General features: G+C 45.1%; 1 protein-coding gene across 1 annotated transcript in view; it reads left to right on the top strand.

Moving 5' to 3' along the window:
- PTPN13 (protein tyrosine phosphatase non-receptor type 13) overlaps window positions 1–27,047 on the top strand; it is a 158,436-nt gene that overhangs the window by 82,965 nt on the left and 48,424 nt on the right. The window contains exons 7-17 of the mRNA XM_053404141.1: window positions 482–1,042; window positions 7,435–7,530; window positions 8,760–8,856; window positions 14,212–14,431; window positions 16,131–16,205; window positions 16,401–16,575; window positions 18,319–18,472; window positions 20,811–20,949; window positions 23,227–23,379; window positions 24,643–24,825; window positions 26,870–27,032. Coding sequence (XP_053260116.1) covers window positions 482–1,042; window positions 7,435–7,530; window positions 8,760–8,856; window positions 14,212–14,431; window positions 16,131–16,205; window positions 16,401–16,575; window positions 18,319–18,472; window positions 20,811–20,949; window positions 23,227–23,379; window positions 24,643–24,825; window positions 26,870–27,032 — 2,016 coding nt within the window. The remainder of the gene's footprint in view (window positions 1–481; window positions 1,043–7,434; window positions 7,531–8,759; window positions 8,857–14,211; window positions 14,432–16,130; window positions 16,206–16,400; window positions 16,576–18,318; window positions 18,473–20,810; window positions 20,950–23,226; window positions 23,380–24,642; window positions 24,826–26,869; window positions 27,033–27,047) is intronic.

Genomic DNA, 27,047 nt, shown 5'->3' with positions numbered 1-27,047 from the left:
AAAAATGGCAGATACAGTGGTACCTCTGGTTAAGAACTTAATTCATTCTGGAGGTCTGTTCTTAACCTGAAACTGTTCTTAACCTGAAGCACCACTTTAGCTAATGGGGCCGCCACGCCGCCGCTGTGCGATTTCTGTTCTCATCCTGAAGCAAAGTTCTTAACCTGGGGTACTATTTCTGGGTTGGCGGAGTCTGTAACCCGAAGCATCTGTAACCGGAGGTACCACTGTATGTCAAACTCTTATCTGCTGTCCATGAAGCTATGTTTTAAGTCTACTTCTGCAGTAAATAAATGAAAAATATAATATTGCCATTCCTTTCCATTGAATTCACACATTATATAAAGCTGTCACACTTGCCTTGTAAAGAAAACCTTTCATTGTTACTCTGTCCAACCTTTCAAAAACCAATTAAAGCGTCGTTGTTTGTTGAAAAGCGGAAAAAGCTGTACATATCCAAGATGGATTCTTCTTGTTCCAGGAAGAAGCTTAGTGGCTGATGGCCCAGAGGTCCTCCCGGCTCCGTTCTTTGAACAGACCATGCTTAGCAAAAGGCTTAGTAAGTCCATGGGGTTCTTGTCTCTCAGAGGTCTTCAAGGCGAGGAAGACTTTGGCCAGGGCGTTTCCTCCGATTACAATTCTGGCCGTGAAGATGACATGGATGCCGGCTGCCCTTACCGGTGTAGAGCTAGCGACTTAGAAAGGAAAGGAGATGCTGGCCCCAAGCGGAAAGTCTGGTCTTCCTCCTCAGATCTGCTCTGCTCAGCTGACAAAGTGGCCCAGAAAGACCATGCTGGGGATTCCCACAAACACTATCATCATGCAGGGACAATCCCAGTACGGACTTCGGCAGCTACGAAAAACAAGGAGGGCAGATACTCTGACGGGAGCATAGCCCTCGATATATTTGGCCCTCAAAAACTAGATCAGGGGCGTTATGTGCCAGAGACGTCGACATCAGCAGCCTTATCAAGTGCCTTTGACAGGATCAAAGAGAGGCAGAAGAAGTTGCAGTTGCTGAGAGGAGCCATGAATGTTGAAGGTCAGTGAATTTGTTGCCATACACATTTGAAGCTCCACCCGCACATTTGAAGCAGTCTCAAGCCGCTTTAAAGCAATCATGGCTTCTCCCAAAGAACCTTTGGGACTGTGGTTTGTTGGGGGTGCTGAGTGTTAGGAGATCCTTATTCCCACCCCAGAGCTATAATTCTCAGAGGTTCCTTGGGAAGAATGATTGATTTGATAAACTGTTCCTGGGAACTGTAGTCTGTTAAAGGTTCTGAGGTTTGTTAGGATTCTTTGGGGGACACTATAACTCTTAAAATTTGGTATACAAGTGTTTTAAATGTCTTGACGTAGTTGTGACCTTAAACATGGAGTCTTTCCCTCTGTGGTTTGTTGTTCACATTTGCTTCCTTGTTAGTGCAGACCAGAGGAAGAGAGACATTTTCCATTTCTGTGTGTACTCGAGCCCAGTCTTCTTCAAACTTGGATCCCCAGATGATGTTGGACTACAACTCGAATCATCTGGAACCATTGGCTGGGAATGTTGTCATCCAACAATCCCTGGGTACCCAAGGTTGAAGAACACTGCACATTTTAGGTTTCACATTATGAGGCAATTTTGGCAGCTTAAGCTTTGTGTGTGGAAATGCCATAAGGGCATAAGCCAGGAAGTCCCTGATTCAAATCTCAACCAAGTCTTTAGCTCTTTAGGGGGCCTTAAGGAAGCCACAGTTACCAATCTCCCACCTTCACTATGGAGATAGGCCACTGGTTGTTTTAAGAGTTGCTGAAATGATCTGTGTTCAGTTGTTTGAAAGAAGTGGTGTGGTAACACATAAGTATGAGTCATGGTCCATCTTAGGCTTATTCCTGCCAGTCCAATATCACCTCTTTTCCCTCTCCTATTATTCTTGTGCCTGTACTGTTTGTGGAGTGAAAAATGCAACCTCTTCCTGTATTTCAGCTTCAATGAAATGTGTGATTGTTGTGCACACAGGCAACTCCCGATTTGCACGGGGTTGTGTTCCGTGCCATTGCGTGCAGCCGAAATACCCCGTTCCACCCTACCCTTTGAGTGACGTCTCTTATGACGTTTCCAGGTCACTTCCAGTTTGGCTTCGTGCACGCGTGTGCCATTGTGCACATATGATTGTGCACATATCAGTCACACGAAAAGCGTGTTGCCTGTAGTACCATACTTGCAAAGGGAAAATCGAGAGGGGAAGAGTATTATCATTCCTACTAACCGGAGTGTTTGTAATACCGAAAGCACATGGTCACATCTGTTTCCCCGAAGCGCTCCCAGAATTATCCTGCAGAATTATCCACCCTTCATCAAGGCAAGCGAACAAGAAGGATTTTCACAGTTCCTGGACACATTCCAGCCAGGGGGAAATGGCCAAGGAGGAGCCTGAAGCAAAACCAGTATGGCGTGTGGCTTGGAGATAGTCTTGATGGTCAGATAGGGTAGGGAGACCTGAAGGCTGAATTCAACTTGCAGACTGGAGGTTTCTCGCACCTGAGAAAAAATAATAGTTTATAATCTAAGAGACTTAGGATACAAAAGGAAGAAAGAGTATGCATGTTCAAGTGCAACACTTTTGTTCTTTTACACAATGGGTGTTTCATAACAAACAGGTAGAATGACCTCTTTAAGGAATGTTTTGGAAGGGGAGGAGCCGAGATGGCAATTGGTCATATAATAACTACCCCACAGGATACTGCTTCCGTTCTGAAATATTAAAATTAACGATCAGCTGTCGCACACACACAGCCCGCCGATAATGTTAGAATCTTAGTACATTCTATGGAGGCAAGCTTATGATTTGAGAAGCTTCTTCCTTCTTATCAACACCCTCAACAGTTTGTGCAAATTTAGCTTGTTTCCTTTCCAGGAAATTTAGAATTGCAAAATTTGCCTGTAGAAACTGGGCGAAGTTGCATAGGATAATTTATCTTGCAAAACTTTCAGTTTTGATTAGAAAATTTCCTGATCTCCTAGAGAGCGATCCGTTTGAGCATGTTTCTTGTACTCTTGTTTAGTAAACAAAGCTAAAAGCTTTGAAGCTTGCCAGCCCTCTTAATATTTGTTTGCGGCTGGCGCACATTCATTTTTAACTAATGAACTTACAAAATGGAAAATTTTCCACAGAAAAATAAAGCGCTGGCAAAATTTCCTCCGTGCCCTCCCTCCCCCTGCCCCAATCACTGCCACTTTGTGTTTATAATATATTGTCTAAGCCTGACAATATGATAATCAGATAACATCAGTTATGTATAAACAACCCCACCCCATAGGCTGGATTTCACCAGCCTTATTGTAAAGTAAATAGATTTGTTTTGCTACTCTCTCGAAGCCTGGTGATGGTTGCTCAGCATCATGCGCCAATTGTCCTTGTTCAGGGTCATTCTGTCCCATAGTCTGTGCAATAAGAGCTTTATATTAAAAGAGCAGGCTTTACTTGCTTCCTCTGCACCACGAGAGCGGTTTATGCCTTCTTGGCAAGCTAACGGCCCTTCTAGACGTCCTTTTTATTGTACTCATGATGCTATCAAATGAGATTCTGCTTTCATCATGTTTGGGCTGCAAATGTTTTAGGGTGGTCACGCTGCTTCATTTTCAATCAGTGCATATCCCATAACTTTCTGCTGAAATTCCATAACTTCTCATGTTTAAGATGTGTGTGTAGAGGCGGCGGCCATTTTGTTTGGGGGTGAAGAGGGTATGTGTGTGCCCCATTCCAACCCACCCCACCCCACCCCTTCCTCCCTCGTTCTGCCTTCTTCCGGGTCCAAAAGGACCTGCATGTCAGCGATCATGCGTCAATTGGACGTGCCTAAAATGGTCCCGCCCTATATATATGTGTGTGTGTGTGTGTGTGTTCCACTTTTGTTGCTCTACAAGGGTCAGCAACCTTTTTCAGCTGTGGGCCAGTCCACTGTCCCTCAGACCTTGTGGGGGGCTGGACTATATTTTGAAGGGAAAAAAACATGAACGAATTCTTATGCCCCACAAATAACCCTGAGATGCATTTTAAATAAAAGGACACATTCTACTCATGTAAAAACACGCTGATTCCTGGACTGTCCGCAGGCTGGATTTAGAAGGTGATTGGGCCAGATCCGGCCCACAGGCATTAATTTGCCTACTCATGCTCTATAGCCCTTCCAGACAGCACCAGCATTGGGGAAGCATCACAGAACAACTAATAAAGCAGAATAGGTCCACCACAAATGCGCTATTACTGTGTCAAGAATGCATTGCAGAATACACCCACGAGAAAACACCAGTTGGGGAATGGGGTAGACCAATGATTCTTAGCATCTGGAATTTGTCAGTATAGCATGTTTGAAATCGGTTGCCATTCTAGCGTATTTTCTCCTCAGTCTTTCATGTAATGTTTGTGATGCTCGCTCACCACCCAAAATTGCATTTTCTTCAAGTAAAAGTTGCACATGTGGTTAGGCTTGCGGTGTTGCAGTGAGGGTATCTATAGAACAGGGGCACATGTTTCAACTATTACTGCTTGAGCTGTAGCTGTGTTATTTCCTGCGTAAAATAGAGTGATTACCATTTATCCCAATAAGTTTCTGTTCTGTGTCGTTTTGAAGGGGGAATGCTTGGCTCCATGAGTTTAACATGGGTTTTTCATGCATGAGCAAGCATGGCACAGTATGCAACAGTTACTGGTTAAGAGACACACAATCCCTGTCCTTTAAATACAGTCATAAATCCAGCAGTGGTCCAAGCATATTTTTGTGTGGTTAGTGTGGTCTTTTGAACTGGGTTAATCGTATTTTGCTGACTGTGGAAGTTGGCGACACAGACTACTGTTGTTTCAGGGACAGAATGGGTTTGATAGAACATGAGGGGATTGGCTTTCAGGAGAAGCCACTCCTAGCTCCAAATATTAGGATTTCTAAATGATACTAGCCAGGAACCTCAATGTTATATTGTTGTTTTTTAAAAGCTTTAGCTAATGTCATTATATATTTTGACCAACATTGGCGGGAGGTGGGGGGAGAAGGGAAGATAACTGATCTTTTTAATCATCTCCTTTTTAAAAAAAATATCTAGAACAGTAGGGTAGCCAATATGTCTCTCTCCAGATGTTGTTGTACTCTACTTCTCATCAGGCCCAGTCATCTACTTGTTCCCAATCTTAATTTAGATCCAAAATGCCTGCGACAGATTATTTAAAAAGGTAGGGTGGGGTGGAAAACCTCAAACATTTATTAATAAAATTATTAATAAATATACAGATATGAACAACTGTTTCACAAAAACATTTACCTTGTTTTGTTTATGTATTTATGGGGTTTGTATGCCACCCCATAACATAAAGTTATTCTAGCAGTTAAGAATAGAGATGCCAGGAAGCAAACAAAATCCAAAATAAAGCATGAAACCATAAAACATGGGGTGGGGTGTGTGTGTGTGTGTGTGTGGAGGAAAGCAGCATAAATGCAACAAAGCAGAACTTGTGGCATCTCAAAAACTAAAAACAGGTTTTAGAGAACTGAGGCACAGACTGCTTTAGTTATTAGGTTATTCCCATTTTTAAAGAACAATTCCCTCCCGCCCCTTTGGTATTGCTTGTTTTAATTATCTTCTTTCCTTGCACACACACACACTTGCAGTGCTGGTGATTTGAATAACATCATGTTTTTGAGAACTTCTGCACAGATCATTTGAACCTTATTAAACACAGGCCTTGTTATTTCTGCTTTTGCGCTAGATGTTTGGCAGCACTGAGCTCTTGTCCATATTACGACTTTGGAGCTTACATCCATTGCCTTCAATAAGTGATGTGTTCTGTTAGTTTTGAGCCGAGGTTGTTACTTTCTGGGAGCACGTGCTTTCCTGATAATGACAACCAGGCAGAGCAAGCGCAAATTCAATATAGATTGGCACACACATTGATTTTCCAGCCGCATTACTTGGTCTATGTCAGTCCTGGCTGCCTAACAGCATTCTGTAGGTTTAATTCACAGATTCAGTGAGCATTTGCTAGTTTTAACTTGATCCTAAGAAATTCTAATTCAAGGTAGATCCATACCAGCTGAGGAGAGGTTGAGATGTCCTACATGTTACTAAGCTGCACCGTAGATGCAATAATAAAGGATAAACATAGCAACAGAAGGAAGATATCAGTGTACACTCTGTTGTGTTCGATATAATGATTGGTGTTGTTCATTCTTTGTTGCCATACTACAAGCTTATTTCTACAACAGAAAAAAGTGTAAACCTATACGCCATTGTCAAGATTTACTTGAGCATAAAAGAGTCCTACTGGATCAGGTCCGCATGCTGTTTCCTATAATGGTCAACCAGAGGCCTATAGGTGTTCACAAGAAGGCCATTAGAAAAATAGACATATCTTAACTTGATTTGTTTTACTAGACCTTTTTACAGAAGGCCACTGAGAGTAAGTTTTCGATATTTACTGAAACAACACCTTATCTGTATTCTGTTAATAATCGTCATTGACTGCTTGATGGATATAGCAAATGGTTTCCTCTGAATTCATGTCTTATCTTCAGTCAATACATCAATTATAATTAATGACATTTGGGGCCTTCGCTGATGCTAACCATGGCAGAGCAATTTGGGAGCAGGCTGAAGGAATTCATGCTCAAGTTTCATTATGGTTCTACAACAGGAGTAGGCAACCTAAGGCCCATGGGCCACAAGCGGCCCACAGGGGTCATTTAACTTGCCCATGAGCCACCCCCAAACCGAGCCGCCTGCTCGGCGAGTCCCTGCGGCTTCCGCATTGCCGGAATTCACATCTGCGCATGCTCAGATGCCGAAAATCATGTCTGTGCAGATGCCAGAAATCATGTCTGCACAGACGCCAGAAATCGCGGCCATGTGCACGATCCGGCCCAGGCGAGGTAAACCTTGCCGACCCCTATTCTACAACATGTCTGACTGAACTTAAAAGGAATCCCCAAATTCTAGTACACATACCATGTTTTTAAACTTAGTTTCTGAACCGGGGGAGCCTTAACCAGGGCCAGAAGAAATGTCATATCTTGAACAGGGGAGATTTAAAGAGAAGATTTGAGCATCATCTAGTGACTTTTTCTTTTTCATTGAGTTAGATCTGCACTAGCCCTTTGAGAAAGTGAGGGTGGTGGTGGGGGTGGTGGAGACAGACTATCAGAACCAGAACAGAGTAAACAATCCTGTTTACTCTGTTCTGGTAAATTGGCCAAGAGGACTGCAGAATTAAGATAATGTTTTGCAGAACCATTTGTGCCTCGACAATTTTCTGTGGCGACAAGTTCCAGAACAGCACATCGATGGCCAGCACTTCCCCCCACGTCTTATAAAGCATGTGCAATGGTCATATGATGTATAATGGGTGCCATATCCCTGTTGACTGTTCATACCCTTCTGTGTTTCTTAAAAAAATCTTTCAGAGCATGTGCAGAGATACAAATCGTACCACAGTGACATATACAGCACGGAAAGTGAGACCCCATCGTACATTTCTTCAGAGGCAGATTTCAGGCAAGGTAAGAGCTATATGAAGGGATGCAGGTGGCACTGTGGGTTAAACCACAGAGCCTAGGGCTTGCTGATCAGAAGGTTGGCGGTTCGAATCCCCACAACGGGGTGAGCTCCCATTGCTCGGTGCCTGCTCCTGCCAACCTAGCAGTTCGAAAGCACGTCAAAGTGCAAGTAGATAAATAGGTACCGCTCCAGCGGGAAGGTAAACGGCGTTTCCGTGCGCTGCTCTGCTTCGCCAGAAGCAGCTTAGTCATGCTGGCCACGTGACCCGGAAGCTGTACGCCGGCTCCCTCGGCCAGTAAAGCGAGATGAGCACCGCAACCCCAGAGTCGGCCACGACTGGACCTTATGGTGAGGGGTCCCTTTACCTTTACCTTAAGAGCTATATGAATGCCAAAAAATGGCGTGTGGTTGTGTTTTTTCTACCCCACAGGTCTTCAACTAATGGGCAAAAGCATCACTGCTTTTATCACCAAAGGTGTCAACATCATATTTAGTGTTGAAGCTCCTCCCACCTCATTGCAAACCATTGATTTAATACCATTGTCTCTGGTCCTTCCACATCATTGGTTATGGGGAAAGTACTAGGTAGGCTGCATGGGGAAATAAACAGCAGAAAAAGAGAGAGAAGAGAAGGGCCTCCCTCAGAAAACTTGTTTATTGAGCATTCGTTCTGATTTGCTTGCCTACAGTTGAGGTTTCACAATGTTTGCTCTTTGTTGAGAATTTCTGATTTGATGTGAAGAAGTTAAATGACAATGTGCTTTCCTCTTGATTTTTTTGCGCAGAGGTTTTACATCTTCCCATCAGTTGATCGTCATGCAACCCTTTTTAGTAAATCACTTTCTTAATTTTAAAAAAAAATATGGAGGGATATTTGTTGCAACAGAGTGCTTTCATCTGCAATGCAAACTGGCTTTATTCCAGTTCAGCTGTCAAGGTTTTTCTGTTAATTGTAGCTTGATGGCATTGAACTACCTGCTAAGGTCCTGTAGTTCCCAAAGCCCAAAAGTTCCAAAGGTAACCACATGGTAACCGCAGAGTAATTGACAATCTCTTAAAAATACGACTGATGCCAGTTTCCAATGTTACCATGCCTCTGTAGATGTAACATGGATGGACTACCTCCTTGAAAAGTGGACACCTTCATCCAGTGAAATTTTTGATGCTGCAATAAGATTTCCTGCACAAGCTTAAGACATTTTTTTTGCCTTGTTTCCTTTTCATGTGCCAGTGAGGAGGTTTGAAGCATTGAGAGATGACTCCAGTGGCCCGTCCCCAGGAGCAGATGATCTTTCTTCATCAGGTCGAATACATGGACAAAGGCTGAGGTAAAAAAAAGCATGAGAGTCTAAGAGTCTGCTGGATCAGGCAATGGCCCATGTAGTCAGCCATTTTGTTCTCACAGTGGCCGAGCAGATGCTTGTGGTAAGTCCAGGAGCAGGAGGTAAGCACAATATCACCTTTCCTACTGCTGACTCTCAGCAGCTGGCATATAGAGGCATATACTTCCTTCAGTTGCCGATCAGAAGGTTGGCGGTTCGAATCCCCATGACGGGGTGAGCTCCCGTTGTTCGGTCCCTGCTCCTGCCAACCTAGCAGTTCGAAAGCACGTCAAAGTGCAAGTAGATAAATAGGTACCACTCTGGTGGGAAGGTAAAGGGTGTTTCCGTGCGCTGCTCTGCTTCGCCAGAAGCGGCTTAGTCATGCTGGCCACATGACCTGGAAGCTGTCTGCCGACAGACGCCGGCTCCCTCGGCCTATAGAGCGAGATGAGCGCTGCAACCCCAGAGTCGTCCACGACTGGACTGAATGGTCAGGAGTCCCTTTACCTTTACCTTACTTCCTTCAGTAGTGAAGGTAGAACATAGCCATTGTGGTTAGTAGCCATCAGTAGCCTTATTCTCCATGAATTTTCCTAATCCTCTTTTGAAGCCATCCAAGCCACATGTCACTGGATCATGTGGGAGCGAATGCCATAGTTTAAATATGCGTTGTCTGAAGAAGTACTTCACTGTGAGAAGAATGGAGGAATCGTAGTTTCAACAAAAGGCATACTGAATCTCCAGGCCTAGTTCAGAAGTAAGCACAGATAGTTTCGCCATGAGTAAGCAGTCACCTTCCTGCCCACACCCTCCTCTCATGCACCCAGTTGTAGAGGGAAATTCCTGGTTTCTTAGTCTCCTAGTTTGTCGTTCTGGTTTTGTAGGGAGAATGGATGGATTTCCAATTCAGGTGAATTTCACATAACTTCATTTGTAAGTCTGTTCTATCCCATTTCTGCATTAATACGTGGGGTTTTTTAAAAAATAAAAATATAATGGTATGAAAAGGAGTACTTTTTGTCACTGTATGTTTTTCTAAAACTTACATTTTGGTACTTTTTTGACGTGAGAACTCTTATTGCAAAATTCAGAGAAGTGCGGAATCCAAGCAGTAATCCAAGAGGTGCAGATTAGGGTTGGCTCACTTAAAAGCGCAGTCCAAAATAAATTCTCTCCCATCCTTCATGACAGGGCCTTGAACCTCACTTTTCTAGTTCGTTTATCATGGGTTACTGTATTTTAAGAGATCATGGAGTCTCTACCAAAGTCAACCATGTGAGAAGGAGGTGGCTGAAGAGTATAGTTCAGAAGCTCATCGGCCTTTCAAACTCAAACCATGGTTTATTGAGTGACCTCATTACATCTGGACTACTGGGTGGCAGTCAACTAACTTTCATTCAGCATAGATCCATTCAAATTAATAAACACGGCAACATTAGGTCCATGAATTATGGTGTGTTTACTCTGAGTAAAATTCAGTTGAGCACCATCCAGTTCATCTTAGTGAATTTGAGATTAGTGGATTTCTTCCCTTGCCCAATGATTTACAGTCTGATATCCCACCTTTGCCCAAATTTGGAACAGTTCAAGGTTTCATCTGTTTGAGGTAAATTTTGAGGCAGAATTATTTCTGACTAATTCTCCAAGAATCGTGTGGGCGCACATGAACTTTTCTGCAACTGTTTTTTTTTAAAAAAATGGGGGGGGGGGTTAAGAAACTTATCTTCCCACTTACAGGAAAGAAATATGTGTCTGGAAATTTGTAAGCATGTAGGTGTTGCCTTGGGTCACCTCCCAGAAAAGTCAGAGGATGTGTAGAATTGGAGACACTAAAGCAAATGACTGAAGGTCATCACCTGAATACACAAGGTTGCCATATACCAAGGCAAACCATTGGTCCATCTAGCTTAGTATTGTTCACAGCAGGGATATGCAACCTGGTGCCCTTCAAATACTGGCAGGAGCAATGCTTTCAATTGGCAATACAGGCTGGGGTTTTGACAGGTTGGAGATGCTGGGGCCTTCTGCATGCAGTGATCCTTTCCACTGCTTCATAGTGAAACCGGTCTCACTTGAAATCCATGTCAATCCATGTAGACATTAGGAACCAGTCTTGCACTTGAGTCTTGAATTGGAAACTGGAGGGAGCCAAACTCTAGTGGCAGTAAAATCTTGGCATGTGTGCATGCCAAATATATAATTTTTTGTGAATCTGAACATTTCACAAATACAGTGGTACCTCTGGTTGCGAACGGGATCTCTTCCGGAGGCCAATTCACAACCTGAAAAGAATGCAACCCGCATCTGCGCACACGCAGGTCGCGATTTGCTGCTTCTGCGCATGTGCGTGACGTCATTTTGCGCGTATGCACGAGCGGCGAAACCCAGAAGTAACCCATTCCGGTACTTCCGGGTCGCCGCAGGATGCAACCTGAAAACGCTCAACCTGAAGCAAACGTAACATGAGGTATGACTAGCTGGTTCAATCCACGCACCTCTTCACTTATTGGAGCTCAATTTATTAATGTGATCATTTAAGAGGTATCCGCTGTTGAGCATCATGCCTTGCACTGTCTTGGGCCAATATGCCAAGGGACACGTTTCCTTGGGATTCAACAGGTGAGCTTCTGTTCTGTCCCTGCTGAGTGACTGTACTCAAGAAGAAGCACAGCTATGAATCCTTTTGAAGAGTGCAGTGGTTTACTGTCCCTCCAATAAATTTATTTGGGTGGAGGTACAGAGGCAGGTGGTGGCTGATGAAGCTATGTGAAACTGTAAGAACTGCAGCTGGGACATAAATGATCGTCGGGGGCAAGGAGGACCACATTGTTGTCAATTTCAGTGCAGTGGGCATTGACGTGGGCATTCCCTTAAGGATGACAGAGAGTCTGTCAAAACATGTTTTCTGATTCCTCCAGCACTGTGATCACTTTTCAGAGGAGAAACCATTTTAACATATTTATAATAATCTACCTGTTGAAATTTCAGTACCAACAAAACAGCTTTTAAGTGAAGCTGTAATACTTTTTCTTTTTAAACCATGCTGCTGCGCCCTATTTTGTTGTAAAACAGCCCCACCCTTCTTTATCCACCCACAGGAAAGAGTCCTATTGACTGCAACCTTTCCTCCAGTTCTTAATCATTTCTTTGCCGTTCAAGATCAGGATGACTGCAACCGATGGCTAGTTCTGCCTTTTTTTAATGCCTTTGAGCATCTGCAATGATTCCCCCCACCCTCTTCCAGTTACAACCCTTTGAAGATATTATCACTATGCTAGATTAGCTGCACCCCCTTACCTTAGTATATTTTTGAGGGAGTTCTCCGAACTGGAAGAAGTCTAGTTATAAGGCAGAGAAAAGGAACAGAAACATTTGATACTTAAGCCAGTGTTTTTACTTCTGTCAGTCTAAAAAATGTTTTGGGTTATGTCTCTCTTCTTGGTGTCGGTCTGTTATGGGGCCAACCAGTGAGGGAAAGAAATAACGAATACAGCACACAGTATCTCTGTGTGGTTTGAGAGCTTCTGCTCAGAATATGCCTGTTCCACAAGCAGCAGGGCTGTTTTCAGCTCTGGTGGTTCCCTGTGATAACAGTGCTGTGGTGGGAAAGGCTGGATCTGTGAAACCTGTGTCTTCTTCAGTGTTCCTAAAGGGGCAGAAGCATTCTTCCTCAGCCCCCTTGTGGGATATGGTCACTTCAGTTTTATTACGATAGGTTGAATGTTCTGCTTTACTCCTTCCTTGACCCTGGCTTCCCTCCCTTCATCCTAATGCGCAGCAGTGCCTCTGCAAGTTCAGCAGGCAAGGCGTTGCTGCAGCTCTTACCTTCACCACAATCCCATTTTCCAGTTGACTGGTAATCCTACCAGCACTAAGTTAATAAGTAATTCCTATGGTCTGACTTCGGAAGCTAAGCCAAAAAGTTCAGAGGTAGCATTATAAATTTAGGTCTGACCTTGAGGCCATAGATGGTATTGTTATGGAAGAAAGTTGAAAGCGGGGGTTTCTTCACAGTGGGTGTTTGTTCTTTATACTGAGAGACTGCTTCATGTGTTAACGAGATTCCTACACAGAAGGTATCTTGATGTAATAATTTATATGTCGTCTGGGTGTAATCATCTGTGATGATTTTATGCACTGACATATTGGTTAGCATGTTGGGCAAGGACCTATGAGAGACCAAGTTTCTAATCCCTGCTCAGCCGTGAAACTCACTGGATGACCTTGGGCCAGCCACCGTCTCTCAGACTAGCCTACCTCACAGGGTTGTTGTGAGGATAAAATAGGGAGGAAAAGAACCATGTACACCACCTTGAAGCAAACAAACAAGTTATTGACAAATGTGTCAGGAGCCACAGTTGGCCGCATGTGTCGTAGTTACTAAGGGTGGACGGATCAGTCCGTTTCTAGTCCATTTGAATTTTGCATGCACCTCTTTACAAGTTCATCTCTCTGTGTTTGTGCATGCATGTGTGTGTTTTCCTGTATGGAAACCTATACGAAAGTTCATATTTAAATATGTACTTAGCTATGTATTTATGATAAATATGTACATAAGATAAATACCTATTGTGGATTCACAATTAAGTACAGTGGTACCTTTGGTTACATACGCTTCAGGTTACATACGCTTCAGGTTACACACTCCGCTAACCCAGAAATAGTGCTTCAGGTTAAGAACTTTGCTTCAGGATGAGAACAGAAATCGTGTGGCGGCGGCACAGCAGCAGTGGGAGGCCCCATTAGCTAAAGTGGTGCTTCAAGTTAAGAACAGTTTCAGGTCGAGAACAGACCTCCGGAACGAATTAAGTACATAACCAGAGGTACCGCTGTATTCATTTTATCCCTGTGTTTAAAAACATACACATTTCTAAACATTTTATCCTAAAATGTGCATTTTTAAAAATGCATCTTTGGTGCTGAATTTTAGAAGATTCAGGGCAAACAAAGTAAAGCATTTCTTCAAACAGCGCATCATTAAACTATGGGATTTGCTCCTGCAAAAAGTCATGGTGGCCACCAACTTGGAGGGCTTTCAAAGAGCATTAGACAGATTCATGGAGGATAAAACTTATCAGTGGCTACCAGCCGTCATGGCTGTGTCCTGCCTCCAGTAATGAAGCCGATATGCCTCTGAATGCCTGTTGTTAGGAATCACAAGTAGGGAGAGTGCTGTGTTGAGTTCAGGTCCTACGTACAGGCTTCCCATGGGCTTCTGGTTGGCCACTGGGAGACCAGGATGCTGGGCCAAATGAGCCTTTGGCCTGATCAAGCTGGTCTTATGTTCCTAGCATGCCTGATGAGTGTGTTTCTTCGTGGCCAGTCAACTTTCCTCCCCCACTTCTTCTTCCTCATCAATAGACAGTACGAAGCGCCACTTGAAGGCAACCTGGTGAGCCAAGAAGTAATGCTAAAGCGCCAAGAGGAGGAGATGATGCAGCTGCAGGCGAAAATGGCCCTCCGTCAGTCTCGACTAAGTCTCTACCCTGGAGAAGTGGTGAGGTCGCCGGTGCTTGACATGACAAGGGACCCCCTGAGAGAAATTGCATTGGAAACAGCCATGACCCAAAGGAAACTAAGGGTAATGTTCAGGCATCTGTACTGTTGAGGGAACATCAGATGCATAAGTCACTGTTTTGTTTTAATTAATTTAGATTTAAATTTTGATTTTGTTTTAATTAATTTTAATTTTTGTTTTAATTTTCTTTCTATCTTGTATTTAGTACTGTGCACTGCCCTGAGATCTTATGATGAAGGGCAGTATATAAACATAATTCATAATAATAATAATAGGTGCTACAGAGTACCAGAATTTCTCCTCCTGCTTTGTCCAAAGTCACTAAAAATGCACCCACAGAGACTTCCATTTCACCACTTGTTTTGACTTCAGGTTGAGCGACAAAGTGATTGTTTGTTTGCATGGACAGCAGCTCAATGGCCGTTTTCAGTAATCATGTCTCCAATGCTCATGCTTATACTCTCTCCATTCTTTGAATTAAATGTGTTTGTATAAGTGCTTCACATTTAAGAGAACATACGCTTCTTTAAAAAAAATGTGTTGGTGGTTGGTGACCTTATGTTCTCTTAAAGTTTGTCTGTAAAAAAAATCTCATTCATACAGGCATTCCTTAGATTCTTACTGGGAGGCCTGCGTGTCCCAACAGCAATGGAGGTGATTAAGCAAATGGGTTGGGACTACCGTGTCTGGTTTTTTGACACCGGCGTGTTGAGAAATGGGGAGAGCCATTTAGTCAGTGTTTTCCTAGAATGTCTCCAGGCTGCCTACTGCCTGTTGCGGCTGTTCATTCAAGTGCCTTCCAAGGCAACTCGTGAGACAATGCAAAGGATCCTGAGAGCACAGTCTAAATGACTTCCTGGTATATTAGATGCATGACTGCATATGGTTTTCAGGCCTTGATCCCCCCCCAAAAAAAAAACACCTTACCAGTAATTCCACAATTAGGAGATCACTAATGACAGACAAGCTTACCTGAAATACAACTTGCCTGCTCCTATTATTTACTTATTTATTGAGTGCCTGAGGTCCCAAGGCGGGTTAGAGCATTAAAACACAACTTTAAAAACAATGTAAAGCAACTTACTACTGATACTCCACCATAAAGGGGGGGAGCATTGGGTGTGTTCCAAGGATGTACTGCTAAGTTCGCACAGAGTGGTGGTGAGCACAAAAAGTCTGAGCGGCGCTGTGTGTGAACTAAGCTGTATACCGTATTTTTGGCACCATAACACTCACTTTTTTCCTCCTAAAAAGTAAGGGGAAATGTCTGTGCGTGTTATAGAGGGAATGCCAACGGGTGGCATGCCTACGGATTTTCCTCCTCTAAAAACTACGTGCGTGTTATGGTCGGGTGCGTGTTATAGAGCGAAAAATACGGTACCTTACAACATGCCTTGGAGTCCACTGCAATGCCCAGACTTTCCATGGCAGACAAACCAATGGAATCCTCTGCCTGGGTTTTACATGGCAGACAGGTCAATGTGAAAATGCTTCCTCGAAGGTAGATGGTTTGGAACTCCACTGGGATGTTAAGGTAGCCCAACCAGGCTGTCGGTTCTCTACATAAGCATTTGTGGCAACTTGGAGACAAACAGAAAGCTTTGTCAGATACATAAAGTGTTATTCTTAAATTTGCAATCCCCACATATTTCCCAATAGCTGCTGGTATCTCTGCTACCAAGTCTTTAGTTTTGCCTTGTTAATGCCTCTTTTTTTAAAAAAAAATATACAATTTACTAATTATAAATTCTGTGTTTTGTAGAATTTCTTTGGTCCTGAGTTTGTGAAAACTACTGTTGATCCATTCACCTCCTTGGACCTGCCAAAGTCAATCTTGGTAAGTTAAAAACAAAAATAACACTCAACTATATTGGCATGTTTGTTTATTTATTTAACTAATGTGTAGACAGCTTTTAAACCAGAAGCCAATTCGCCAAAACATGTTAAATTGCTTAGTCTCCCATAAAATGTCCTCTTCTGTTTTGGCACCCAACAATACACAGTCTTTTGCAATTTGTTTCATGAAACACAGAACAAGAAAGGGAAGAATGAAGACAATCGCCGGAAAGTAAATGTCATGCTTTTAAGTGGGCAGAGGCTGGAGCTGACTTGCGACACCAAGACAGTATGCAAAGACGTGTTTGATATGGTAGTGGCCCATATTGGCTTAGTGGAGCATCATTTGTTTGGCTTAGCCACTTTAAAAGGTAAGGGCATTATTTCACCGGGGGGGGGGGTGTGTGCGTGTAACACATGTGTGCACTCATCACTTGATGACAGCAGCAGCAAGTGGTGACTTGCATGTGCGAGTGAGCAACCACAGACCAGTAATCACAAATGGAATTTCCGTATCATCTCAGAGCCAAACTACACATTAATAAAGTACATGAGTAAGAGCATCTTAACATAGCTGTCAACTTTCCCCTTTTCTTGCAAGGAATCCTATTCGGCATAAGGGAATTTCCCTTAAAAAAAGGGAAACGTTGCCAGCTATGCATCTTAAAGGTAAAGGTAAAGGGACCAGTCGTGGACGACTCGGGGGTTGCGCACTCATCTCTCTCTATAGGCCGAGCGAGCCGGTGTACAGCTTCCGGGTCATGGCCAGCATGACAAAGCTGCTTCTGGCAAACCAGAGCAGTGCACAGAAACGCCGTTTACCTTCCCACCAGAGTGGTACCTATTTATCTACTTGCATTTTGACGTGCTTTTGAACTGCTAGGTTGGCAAGAGCAGAGACCGAGCAACGGGAGCTCACCCTGTCGCGGGGATTCGAACTGCCAACCTTCTGATCGGCAAGCCCTAGGCTCTGTGGTTTAACCCACAGCACCACCCACATCCCCTAAGAGCATCTTAGCCTCCCCCAAAACAGTGGTTTTCAACCAGTGTGCTGTGGCACCCTGGGGTGCCTTGAATGATGGTCAGGGGGGCCGTGGACAACATTGGCCTCTGTCCCTCTTCCCTTCCCTCCCTCCTCTGATGCCCTCTCATGTCTCTGCCTCGCAAAGGCTTGCACAGCTGTTTATTGCAGCAGCCCTGGCTCCACAGGTGAATGATGCCTCTGGGAGGCACCTCTCTTTGGGGCAGGGGGTCGCAGCTCAAGAGACCTGGGACAGCAGTAGCAGCTGCCCAGAGGACTCTCAAGGAGAGGGGAGAGGAGCCTCAGGGAACACTCCACAAGGGAGGGTGTTGGGAAAAGAGTGAGAGGCTGCCAGCTCTGCAGGTAACAGGGCTCCGCAGCCCCAGAGGGGTGCCTCAGAAAGAGTGCAGTTGGTTAAGAGAGCCATCAAAAAGGTTGAAAACCTCTACTCTAAAAGATTCCAGTAACAGCCGCTGATCTCAATTGAGACCATAGTGCAAAGGCAGCAGCGACGCGGACTTATAAAAAATATTGGGGGGGCCCGGGAAAGCTCATGAATAATAAATAAGCTCATGAATATGCAAATAAAGTGGCGCCGCCTCCTCGTGAGCGAATAGGGGAGAGCGTGCTGCGCCTATTAATCAGCTCCAAAGGAAATTGGGTGGAGCTTTTGCTCGGGAGGGAGGGCAGGAGGCATGCAGCCCGCCCCCCCTGTGCATTTTGGGCTGGGGGAGGGGCGGCGATGGCGCTCTGCTGGAGGGGCGCCGGAGATTATTGGGGGGGCGGAGCCCCCCCAAACGAATTTTTGAGGGGGCTCGGGCCCCCTCAAGCCCCATGGAGTCGGCGCCTATGAAAGGCAGGGACTAATTTCCTCCTGCACAACCCTATTCCAGGCGAACACAGCCCAAAGAAAGCCTGTAAAATGCAGGCTTCGTTCATATATTTCACTCAATGACCAATCGGAAATTGAGTAAACCCAACGCGAGTTCTGTGAAAGGAACAACTGACAGTGAAAATAATTCCTTATTAATTATTTTAGGGTTTCCTCCTTCCCCCCCTTTTTTTCTTTTTCTTTTTTTTTTTTTCATGACAGAAAATGAGTTTTTCTTCATCGACCCCGAGTTGAAACTGACTAAAATAGCTCCTGAAGGCTGGAAAGAAGAACCAAAGAAAAAGAGCAAGAACGCAATCAACTTCACTTTGTTCTTCCGCATTAAGTTCTTTGTGGATGATATTAGCTTGATACAGTGAGTATGACCCACACTGCTATGCATGCGTTCTCCTGAGGGATCCAGTGTGCTTCTAAGTGCATCTGCTCTCCCTGAAAACCTTGCACCCCTCGCCCAGGCAAACCATGGTTTCCTGTTACATCCAAACCGCCCTCCAAACCAAGAATTGAAAATCTGTTTCCGATCTTGATTTGCCATTCTGGCTTGGAGGTCGAACATGAAGGCTGGAGAAACTCTTTTCAGCTTCCCAATGGTGGGCAGCGCCAGAGGCAGAAACGGCAGAACAACTTCTATTTCGTTCCTTTCCCTTAGAAACAATAATGTTTGATGTACAATGGCTTGGCTACAAATTATAATAATTATAACATTGATTTAAATGTTGAAAATGTTTTCAGATCTTAAATTTCCTACAGTAGGCTGGTTTCTGCACGCACCTCTCTATCCTCCCATCACAATAGGCAAGAGAGGTTGTCAGAGTCCTAGGGCACATTTCAGCTGTGCAAAAATACCATATTTTTTGCTCTATAAGACTCACTTTTTCCCTCCTAAAAAGTAAGGGGAAATGTGTGTGCGTCTTATGGAGCGAATGCAGGCTGCGCAGCTGTCCTATCCCAGAAGCCAGAACAGCAAGAGGGATTGCTGCTTTCGCTGCGCAGCGATCCCTCTTGCTGTTCTGGCTTCTGGGATTCAGAATATTTTTTTCTTGTTTTCCTCCTCCAAAAACTAGGTGCGTCTTGTCGTCTGGTGCGTCTTATAGAGCGAAAAATACGGTACTCAGGATGCAAAGCTAGGGGTGTGGCCTAGGGAGAGTTTTGAGGGCCGTATAGTGAGGCCTTGGAGGGCCACACTTAACCCCCCAAGGCCTGAGGTTCCTTATACCTGCCATGCACCAGCCATAATTTGCTGCTGTGCTTTGCCCAAACATGGAAGTGGCAAAGTGAGCTCACAAAGAGATGGCATGAACACAAAATTTGTTCCCAGTCCTCACAGGTTGTGGCTTGGAAGTTTGGAAGCATTATGTGTGAGATGAGCCTACATTTTTGATGATGGGAACCCTGGTTGGGTAACTCACTGGACCTGACTGATATCTGTTAAGCAGGTGGTTAAGATGCTTTCATTCCAACGAACGTTTAGTGCGGGGATGGGGCACCTCAGGTCCTGGGGCTGAATGTGGCCCTTGAGACCCTTCTGTCTGGCCCTCTGGACTCTCCCAAAGCCACACACCCTCTTCTCTCCAAGCCACCGCTCTCCAGCCCTATTTAATTCCTTGCTTGAGTGCTTTTGTCAGGCTAGGGTGCAGCCTTGAATTCTTGCTTGCCTGGATGGAAGATAGAGGCTGTGTGCATAGATTAACACTGTTGTTCCAGGCACTCTTGCTTCTGGCCCTGCCTACCCCTGGCAAGCGGCCCCCAGAAGGTTACCTAGAAAGGAATGGGGCCCTCAAACTGGAAAAGCACCCCCATCCATGTTCAGTGCATTTTAACATTACCTGTTGCAGATCTGGGTTTTTAGAAAGGCACCTTTGTTTGAATTGCAATGAGATTTTTAATCATCAGTGGTGGGTGAGGTGTCTTCTTTAGAACCAAAAGGCCATGTAAAAGTGTGCTTATAAATAAATAAATACAGTATTGTTTCTGTACAGTTCAGGGGAGTTTTTAGTGTGTGATGTTGTGTTGTGCTTTTACTGTTTTTCTGTTGGGAGCCGCCCAGAGTGGCTGGGGCAACCCAGTCAGATAGGCGGCATATTAATAATAATAGTAATAATGATGATAATAATAATAATGTCATCAGAATGGAGCCTTACAGAGAAGACTGCGCATTGATCAGCATACACTGATCTCCACACCTAAAACAAATTCAAGCACAGACGTCTTCCCCAAAAAACCCACCCCATTCTTCTTCTTCCTCCTCCTTCTCTTCTTCTTCTTCTTCTTCTTCTTCTTCTTCTTCTTCTTCTTCCTCCTCCTCCTCCTCCTCCTCCTCCTCCACCCACACTTTTCCTTTTGGCGATCTTGGGACCCCTTTTTTGGCTGAAAGGGGATATGCAAATAAATTCTAACAGTGTGTGATATTGGTGGAAGCTTTTCCCATCTCTTAACCATCTTCCATGCACATCTCTCTGGCTGTGTTCTATGAACTTGGTTACGCTAAAGTTACCAGACATCCCCGTTTCCCGAGGACAAGTCCCGGGATTTACAAATCAGTCCCCTGACAAAATCCATCTATTTAGTAGGAAGTTGAAAATTGTCCCCGGATTCGTTGGAAAAAATCTGGTAACGTTAGGTTGCGCTCTGAAATGTGGGTTAGAGAAAGGACTGTGCTCATGTGCCCCTTCTCCTTTTTCTTCTTCCGCTAGGCATACTTTGACGTGCCATCAGTATTACCTGCAGTTAAGGAAAGATATCCTGGAGGAGAAGATGCACTGTGATGAGGAGACAGCCTTGCTGCTGGCCTCTTTGGCCCTCCAGGCAGAATATGGAGATTACCAGGCTGAAGTAAGGATAATCTTTCATTTGTGGGCAGCCTCCTGGTTCTGTTTTTCAGCTCTTGTACCTGCTGTGTAGATCGATGCATCTCAGTTGTTTTAAAATCTAGAAGGCTATATAAATGCAGATTTTTACTGGTTCGGTTGATCGGCTGTTTTGAAGCGCAGGGGGAAGAACACAAACAAGCTTTCGGGAATGAACCGTGTGTTAGCCGTAGAATCAAGGATTAGGAGCTAGAAACTAGAGCTGGCTGCATTAGCACCTGGTGCTGAACCATGGTTTGGTTGCAAGGGTGGCTAGCCTGCTGGCTGCATCCATCCTGTCAAGCATGCGGAAGGGACCTGCCGTGGTTGGCATCCCGTCTGTCTAGGTAGACAATGAAAGGCTGCACCCAGGGGTGAAGTCAGACTGTTGGAGAATTACAGTGGCTGTAGAGACCAATAAAGGAGAGACCTGTTTTGTTGCAGCTGGGGCAGATGAAGGCATCCGGTTTTGTTGATGCAGAGACATCATGGCATATTTTCTCTCCGCACTCCTCCCAGCAGTCATTCCTCCTCGGCTCACTGCTGTGGATGCACAACCTGACTTTCCGAGCACAATTCAAAGTGTTGGTGCTGACCTTTAAAGCCCTAAACGGCCTCAGTCCAGTATACCTGAAGGAGCGTCTCCACTCCCATCTTTCTGCCCGGACACTGAGGTCCAGTGCCAAGGGCCTTCTGGCAGTTTCCTCGCTGCGAGAAGCCAAGTTACAGGGAACAAAGGGCCTTCTTGGTAGTGGCACCCGCCCTGTGGAACGCCCTCCCCCCAGATGTCAAAGAGAAAAATAGCTACCAGACTTTTAGAAGACATCTGTTTAGGGAAGCTTTTAATGTTTAATAGATTATTGTATTTTAATATTCTGTTGGAAGCGCGCAGAGTGGCTAGGGAAACCCATCCAGATGGGCGGGGTATAAATAATAAATTATTATTATTAATGACTGTCTGTCTCCGGGCACTGCGGTTGTCTGCAAGGGACTCCCACATGGCGGGTTTGATGTTGCCAGCCTTAATGTCACATTTACAGAAATCCTTGTGATGCAGAGTTGGTCCGCCAGTAGGCCCAGTGCCTGAAGCCAGCTCCCCATAGATCGCATCCTTGGGGATCCTGCTGCCATCTTCCATTCTGTGAAAGTGACCCACCAACCGGGAGATAAAATCCCTGTTGTTTTGGAAGCAGTGATCTTTAGGGTTTGCATGCAAATTGGGGCCAGTGTCTTCTCCATTCAAGGCCTTTAAGTCAAAGTGATCCAATTCTTTTTGGGTCTTTAATTCAGTGCTAAAAGCAGAGGAGGGTTTCCTGTTGATGTCACAGGAGGACAAACTTGAGGCCACATCCGACTACTAGGACTACCATTTCCCAAATCAGATGTCGCTGAGAGGATGGTCAGGAGGCAAGCCCAGAGCAGGGGTTCGTGTGGAAACACAACATTCCATCTGAGGGTGGGCAGTCATGCTGTATCTCCATACCAGGATTGAACAAGTCCATCACCTGTGATGCTCAGGCATAGCTGGGTTGGACAATTCTGCTGCTCGAGGAAGTACAGTGGTCAATCTCTTCTATTTAGGGCTCTTGGGAGCATCCAGTTATTTGGCATTCTTATTTCTTGTGGCCCACTAGCAGTTCTCTCACTTTGCAGTGGCATATCCTGTCTTTCAGTTTAAACCAGGCTTCCTCAACCTCGGCCCTCCAGATGCTTTTGGCCTACAACTCCCATGATCGCTAGCTAGCAGGACCAGTGGTCAGGGATGATGGGAACTGTAGTCCCAAAACATCTGGAGGGCCGAGTTTGAGGAAGCCTGGTTTAAAGGTAACTGCAATATGTCGTCTTCGCATAGGTCTTGAGCCAAGGGCAAGGAACCCTTATCTCTCCAGGGGTTGCCGAACTCTACAACTCCCATGCTTGCTGGGGCTGATGGGAGTTGTAGTTCAGCAACCTTTGGAAGGCCAACGTTTCCCTGCACCTGGTCTTGGGTCTTCTGAGGGTCAAGGTATACATGAGGGCCAAGGGGGTTACATTTGCCACTTTCTTCCCTGCTGGATTCTGTGCTTCTTGGTCAATGTTTTTATGAACAGGATCGCTGCTAGCAATTAGGGAGGTGCGTCACAGCGTTCCTCATCATCCACATCTCTGCTCTTCTGGCATTACCAGGGTAGCACATCATCCAGCCAGCAGCCAGGTTGGGTCGTGCCTGTGGATCCGTACCTTGCCCTTATGCTTTTTCTTTTCTTTCCCTCTTTTTCCGTAGGTGCACGGCCTCTCCTATTTCAGAACGGAACACTATTTACCAGCTAGAGTGCTGGAAAATCTGGACCTGTCTAATGTGAAAGAAGAATTGCCAAAACTGCATAGCAACTACGCAGGTGCTTCTGAAAAAGAGGCAGAACTTGAATTTCTGAAGGTTAGTACAGGGAGTCAAGTGTGGAGCCCACCACACTCGTTTTCATTAGAGGTTTCCAAGCAGATGAAACCCAAGTGGTAAAAAAAGGAGAATGTAACGAGGTTGGGGAGCCTCAGGCTCTGAGAGCTCAGTGTGGCCCCCAGCTCTTTCTGTCTGGCCCTTAGAATGCTCCCCATAGGTAAAGGTAAAGGGACCCCTGACCACTAGGTCCAGTCGTGACCGACTCTGCGGTTGCGGCGCTCATCTCGCTTTACTGACCGAGGGAGCCAGCGTACATGTGGCCAGCATGACTAAGCCGCTTCTGGCGAACCAGGGCAGCACACGGAAATGCCGTTTACCTTCCCGCTGGAGCGGTACCTATTTATCTACTTGCATTGGTGTACTTTTGAACTGCTAGGTTGGCAGGAGCAGGGACCGAGCAACGGGAGCTCACCCCGTCGCGGGGATTCGAACCACCGACCCTCTGATCGGCAAGTCCTAGGCTCTGTGGTTTAAGCCACAGCGCCACCCACGCTGAATGCTCCCCATAGCACACCCTATACTGGTCCTGCTCTTCGCCTTCCTCAATTTGCTTTTGAATGACTGGAACATGTGTCCCTGAGTGGTGCCAGTGCCACCTGGATGGAAAGAGGTGCGCATGTAAACCTCTGGCTTTTGTTTAGCAGAAATGCACCCTTCTGTACAAGGGTAAGGGTCACAACTGTTGCTCCGCCCACTTTTGCCTCTGGTCCTGCCCACAACTGGCATGTGGCCCCTGGAAGATTGCCCATGAGGCAATGTGGCCCTCAGGCTGGAAAAGGTTAAACACTCTTGAAGTATAGGAAAGCCACATCATACATTTCGGAAAATCCTTTCTGATTTTTGGTGATGTCTTACACGTAGGTTGCAGCTGGCCAGAGGTAGCCATAGCAATTACTTTTCAGAGTAACAGCCAAGAAATAAGATGTGTTTAAAATATGTGTTTGTTTATTTATCTATTTGAAGTGATTTGTTGCAGATTCAATATGCATTCATTTGTGTGGAAGTAAAGTCACACACACATACATACAGTTTTGTTACTGAACATGATTAATGTACAATGTTGTATGTTCACATTTGTTTTTATGTGAAATGAGTAATGAAAACAAAGGGTGAATCTCATCGTAAGGTCACATTTTTCTTCTTTTGAACTGCACAATATCATTTTTACACTCATCAATGTCCTCAAATTAACTTTTCTCACAAACATTTCTCTCTTTCTGTGCCTCCTTTCTCGTTGTGTAGATTTGCCAAAGGCTGACAGAATACGGCGTTCATTTCCACCGTGTGTTGCCAGAGAAAAAATCTCAGACTGGGATTTTGCTGGGAGTTTGCCCCAAAGGAGTTCTCATTTTTGAGGTCCACAATGGAGCCCGCACACCTGTCCTCCGCTTCCCGTGGAGAGAAACAAAAAAAATATCCTTCAGTGTACGTTGGTAACATTTTCTCCTCCCACCACCTCCACCAGTACAATCACAGACTGGACAACTCTATGCCTGCCCACCTACCCACGAAACTCCAGTTACTGTATTGGCGTGAATATAAGACGCACCCACAAATAAGCTGCACCTTTAAAATTGAAGGAGGGAAAAGAAAAAAAGACAAAACCCAGGCTGCTTCCTTCCTTCCCTACTCCCTCTTTCCGGCAGCTCTGGGGAGGCTTGGGAGTGGCAAGCGAGCTGCGCACTGTTGCCCCGTGCTCCTGGGCTGCTCTAGGGGGGGGAGGCCGCTGGCAAAGCGGCCTTGCTTTCCCCCCCCCAAGAGAACAGGCCGGGAGTGTGGGGCAATGGCGCGCAGCCCGCCTGCTGCTCCCAGCCCTCCCCAGAGCTGATGGGGGAAAGGGAAGGTCTTGAATATAAGCTGCACTTTTAACTTCTCGCTGTCAGAATTTGGAGAAAAAGTGCGGCTTATATTCAGGCCAATACGATATCTACAGTATCCACATGACAGCATGCCAGAAGGGAACAAGAGGAAGATACCGTGTGCTCCATAGTGTGTGGCAAATAGTTTAGTAATAAAAGCTAGATGAGCAACAAGCCAGGCCGTATCATGTTAGAGGATATTTGCTAGCCGATCTGTCACTGTGCTGTTGGAGGCATCTCATCCACTGAAGACTGATAATGGAGTGGGAGGAACCTTACGGTACAGTCCTTCTGAGACTGTACCACTTCAGAATGCAAATGGGGGGGGGGGTTGCATGCATAATGGCTTCCTTTCCGCCAGTGCCAAAATTCTTCATGATAGGCATTTAGACTGACCTTTCTCTCCCCGTTAAGCTACCATTCTATATGCAGGGAAGCTTTTCCCTTTTTCTTTTAACAGGAGCTCTGAGACATACAGGCCCCCCCTCTGTATTCTGAGGTGGCGGAGTCTCAGGAGGCCTGTGTCACATGGTGTGTGTTTTTCGCCCTGAATCTGTAGGTTGGCTCTGACTCTCTCCAGTGTAAAGAGCAGAATCCAACTAATATTACAGCACTTTCGAATCCCATTGATTTCAAGCCATGGAGTTGAAAAGATGCTCAATTTAGTGTTACCTTTTCGTTCTTCTGTTCCTCATTCCGAGCACCAAATGGTGAATACTGAAAAACAATACCTATGGGGCCGAATTACATGTGATGTTAAGTTTGTGTAATCATTTGGAGATTAGCCTCAGAGATGGGTGGGTAGGAGCAGGAATGCGTCACACAAAGGGGAGAGTAGTCTTTTCCCTGTACACTCCATTCCCCGCAGAAAAAAAACAGTTATTGGCATCAGTAGAAGTTTCACTTCTGCAGCAAATAGCAGATCTGGAAAAAGAGGATTGGAGGAAAGGACTAAGAATCCCTCCAAACTGGTGTTTTGCGCAACAGGTGCTTTCTGCAACATGTCATCAACACAAAAATTGTGGATTTATACTGCGCCCGTCCACACACCATTCCGCTTTATTCGTTGTTCTGAGATACTTCCCCAGTGTTGCCACATTATTGCCATCTGGTGGGGCCCACATTCCCTGTGGCGCAACGAGAGTGGAACAAAACCCAGAACATTAGTGGTATGACATAGGAAAGGAATTCAGAAGTCACCAGCTGGAAACAAAGCAGTGTGTCCACGCTGAAACCTTTCCAGACGGAAATGATATTGAAAGTGGAATTGCATATAACTGCCCTGATACAATCATGAGCACAAACCATCATGAATGCACAATAAAAAGGACCTCTGGAGGGGCACTAAACCTCCACTCCATGATCTTGATCTTGCTTGTCCTGCACTTTGAATACTTTCACATGCAGTATAACCCTTGCATAATACCTAGCTGAGCTATAATTGCATTTTCTGCTCCTCAGGTTTTGTAGTAATGTACAGTGTCGCTACAGCAGTGCAGTCAATTGTTTGCTTATTGCAAGTTCTGTTCTTGAATAATGATTTGCATCGCCCCCAAGCTGGAATGTATCATATATATGTGTCTGCCTTTTACCTGTTTTTCCTGCTACAGAAGAGGAAGATAACTCTGCAGAACACATCTGATGGTATAAAACATGCCTTCCAAACTGACACCAGCAAGACCTGCCAGTACTTGCTGCAGCTTTGCTCTTCGCAGCATAAATTCCAGCTCCAGATGAGAGCCAGGCAAAGTAACCAAGATGCTCAGGAAATAGGTAAGCACAATCGCT

The sequence above is a fragment of the Podarcis raffonei genome, chromosome 9, assembly GCF_027172205.1.
Source record: "Podarcis raffonei isolate rPodRaf1 chromosome 9, rPodRaf1.pri, whole genome shotgun sequence".
NCBI lineage: Eukaryota > Metazoa > Chordata > Lepidosauria > Squamata > Lacertidae > Podarcis > Podarcis raffonei.
The sequence above is the reverse complement of the archived record's forward strand: the minus strand, read 5'-3'. Positions and strand labels throughout refer to the sequence as shown.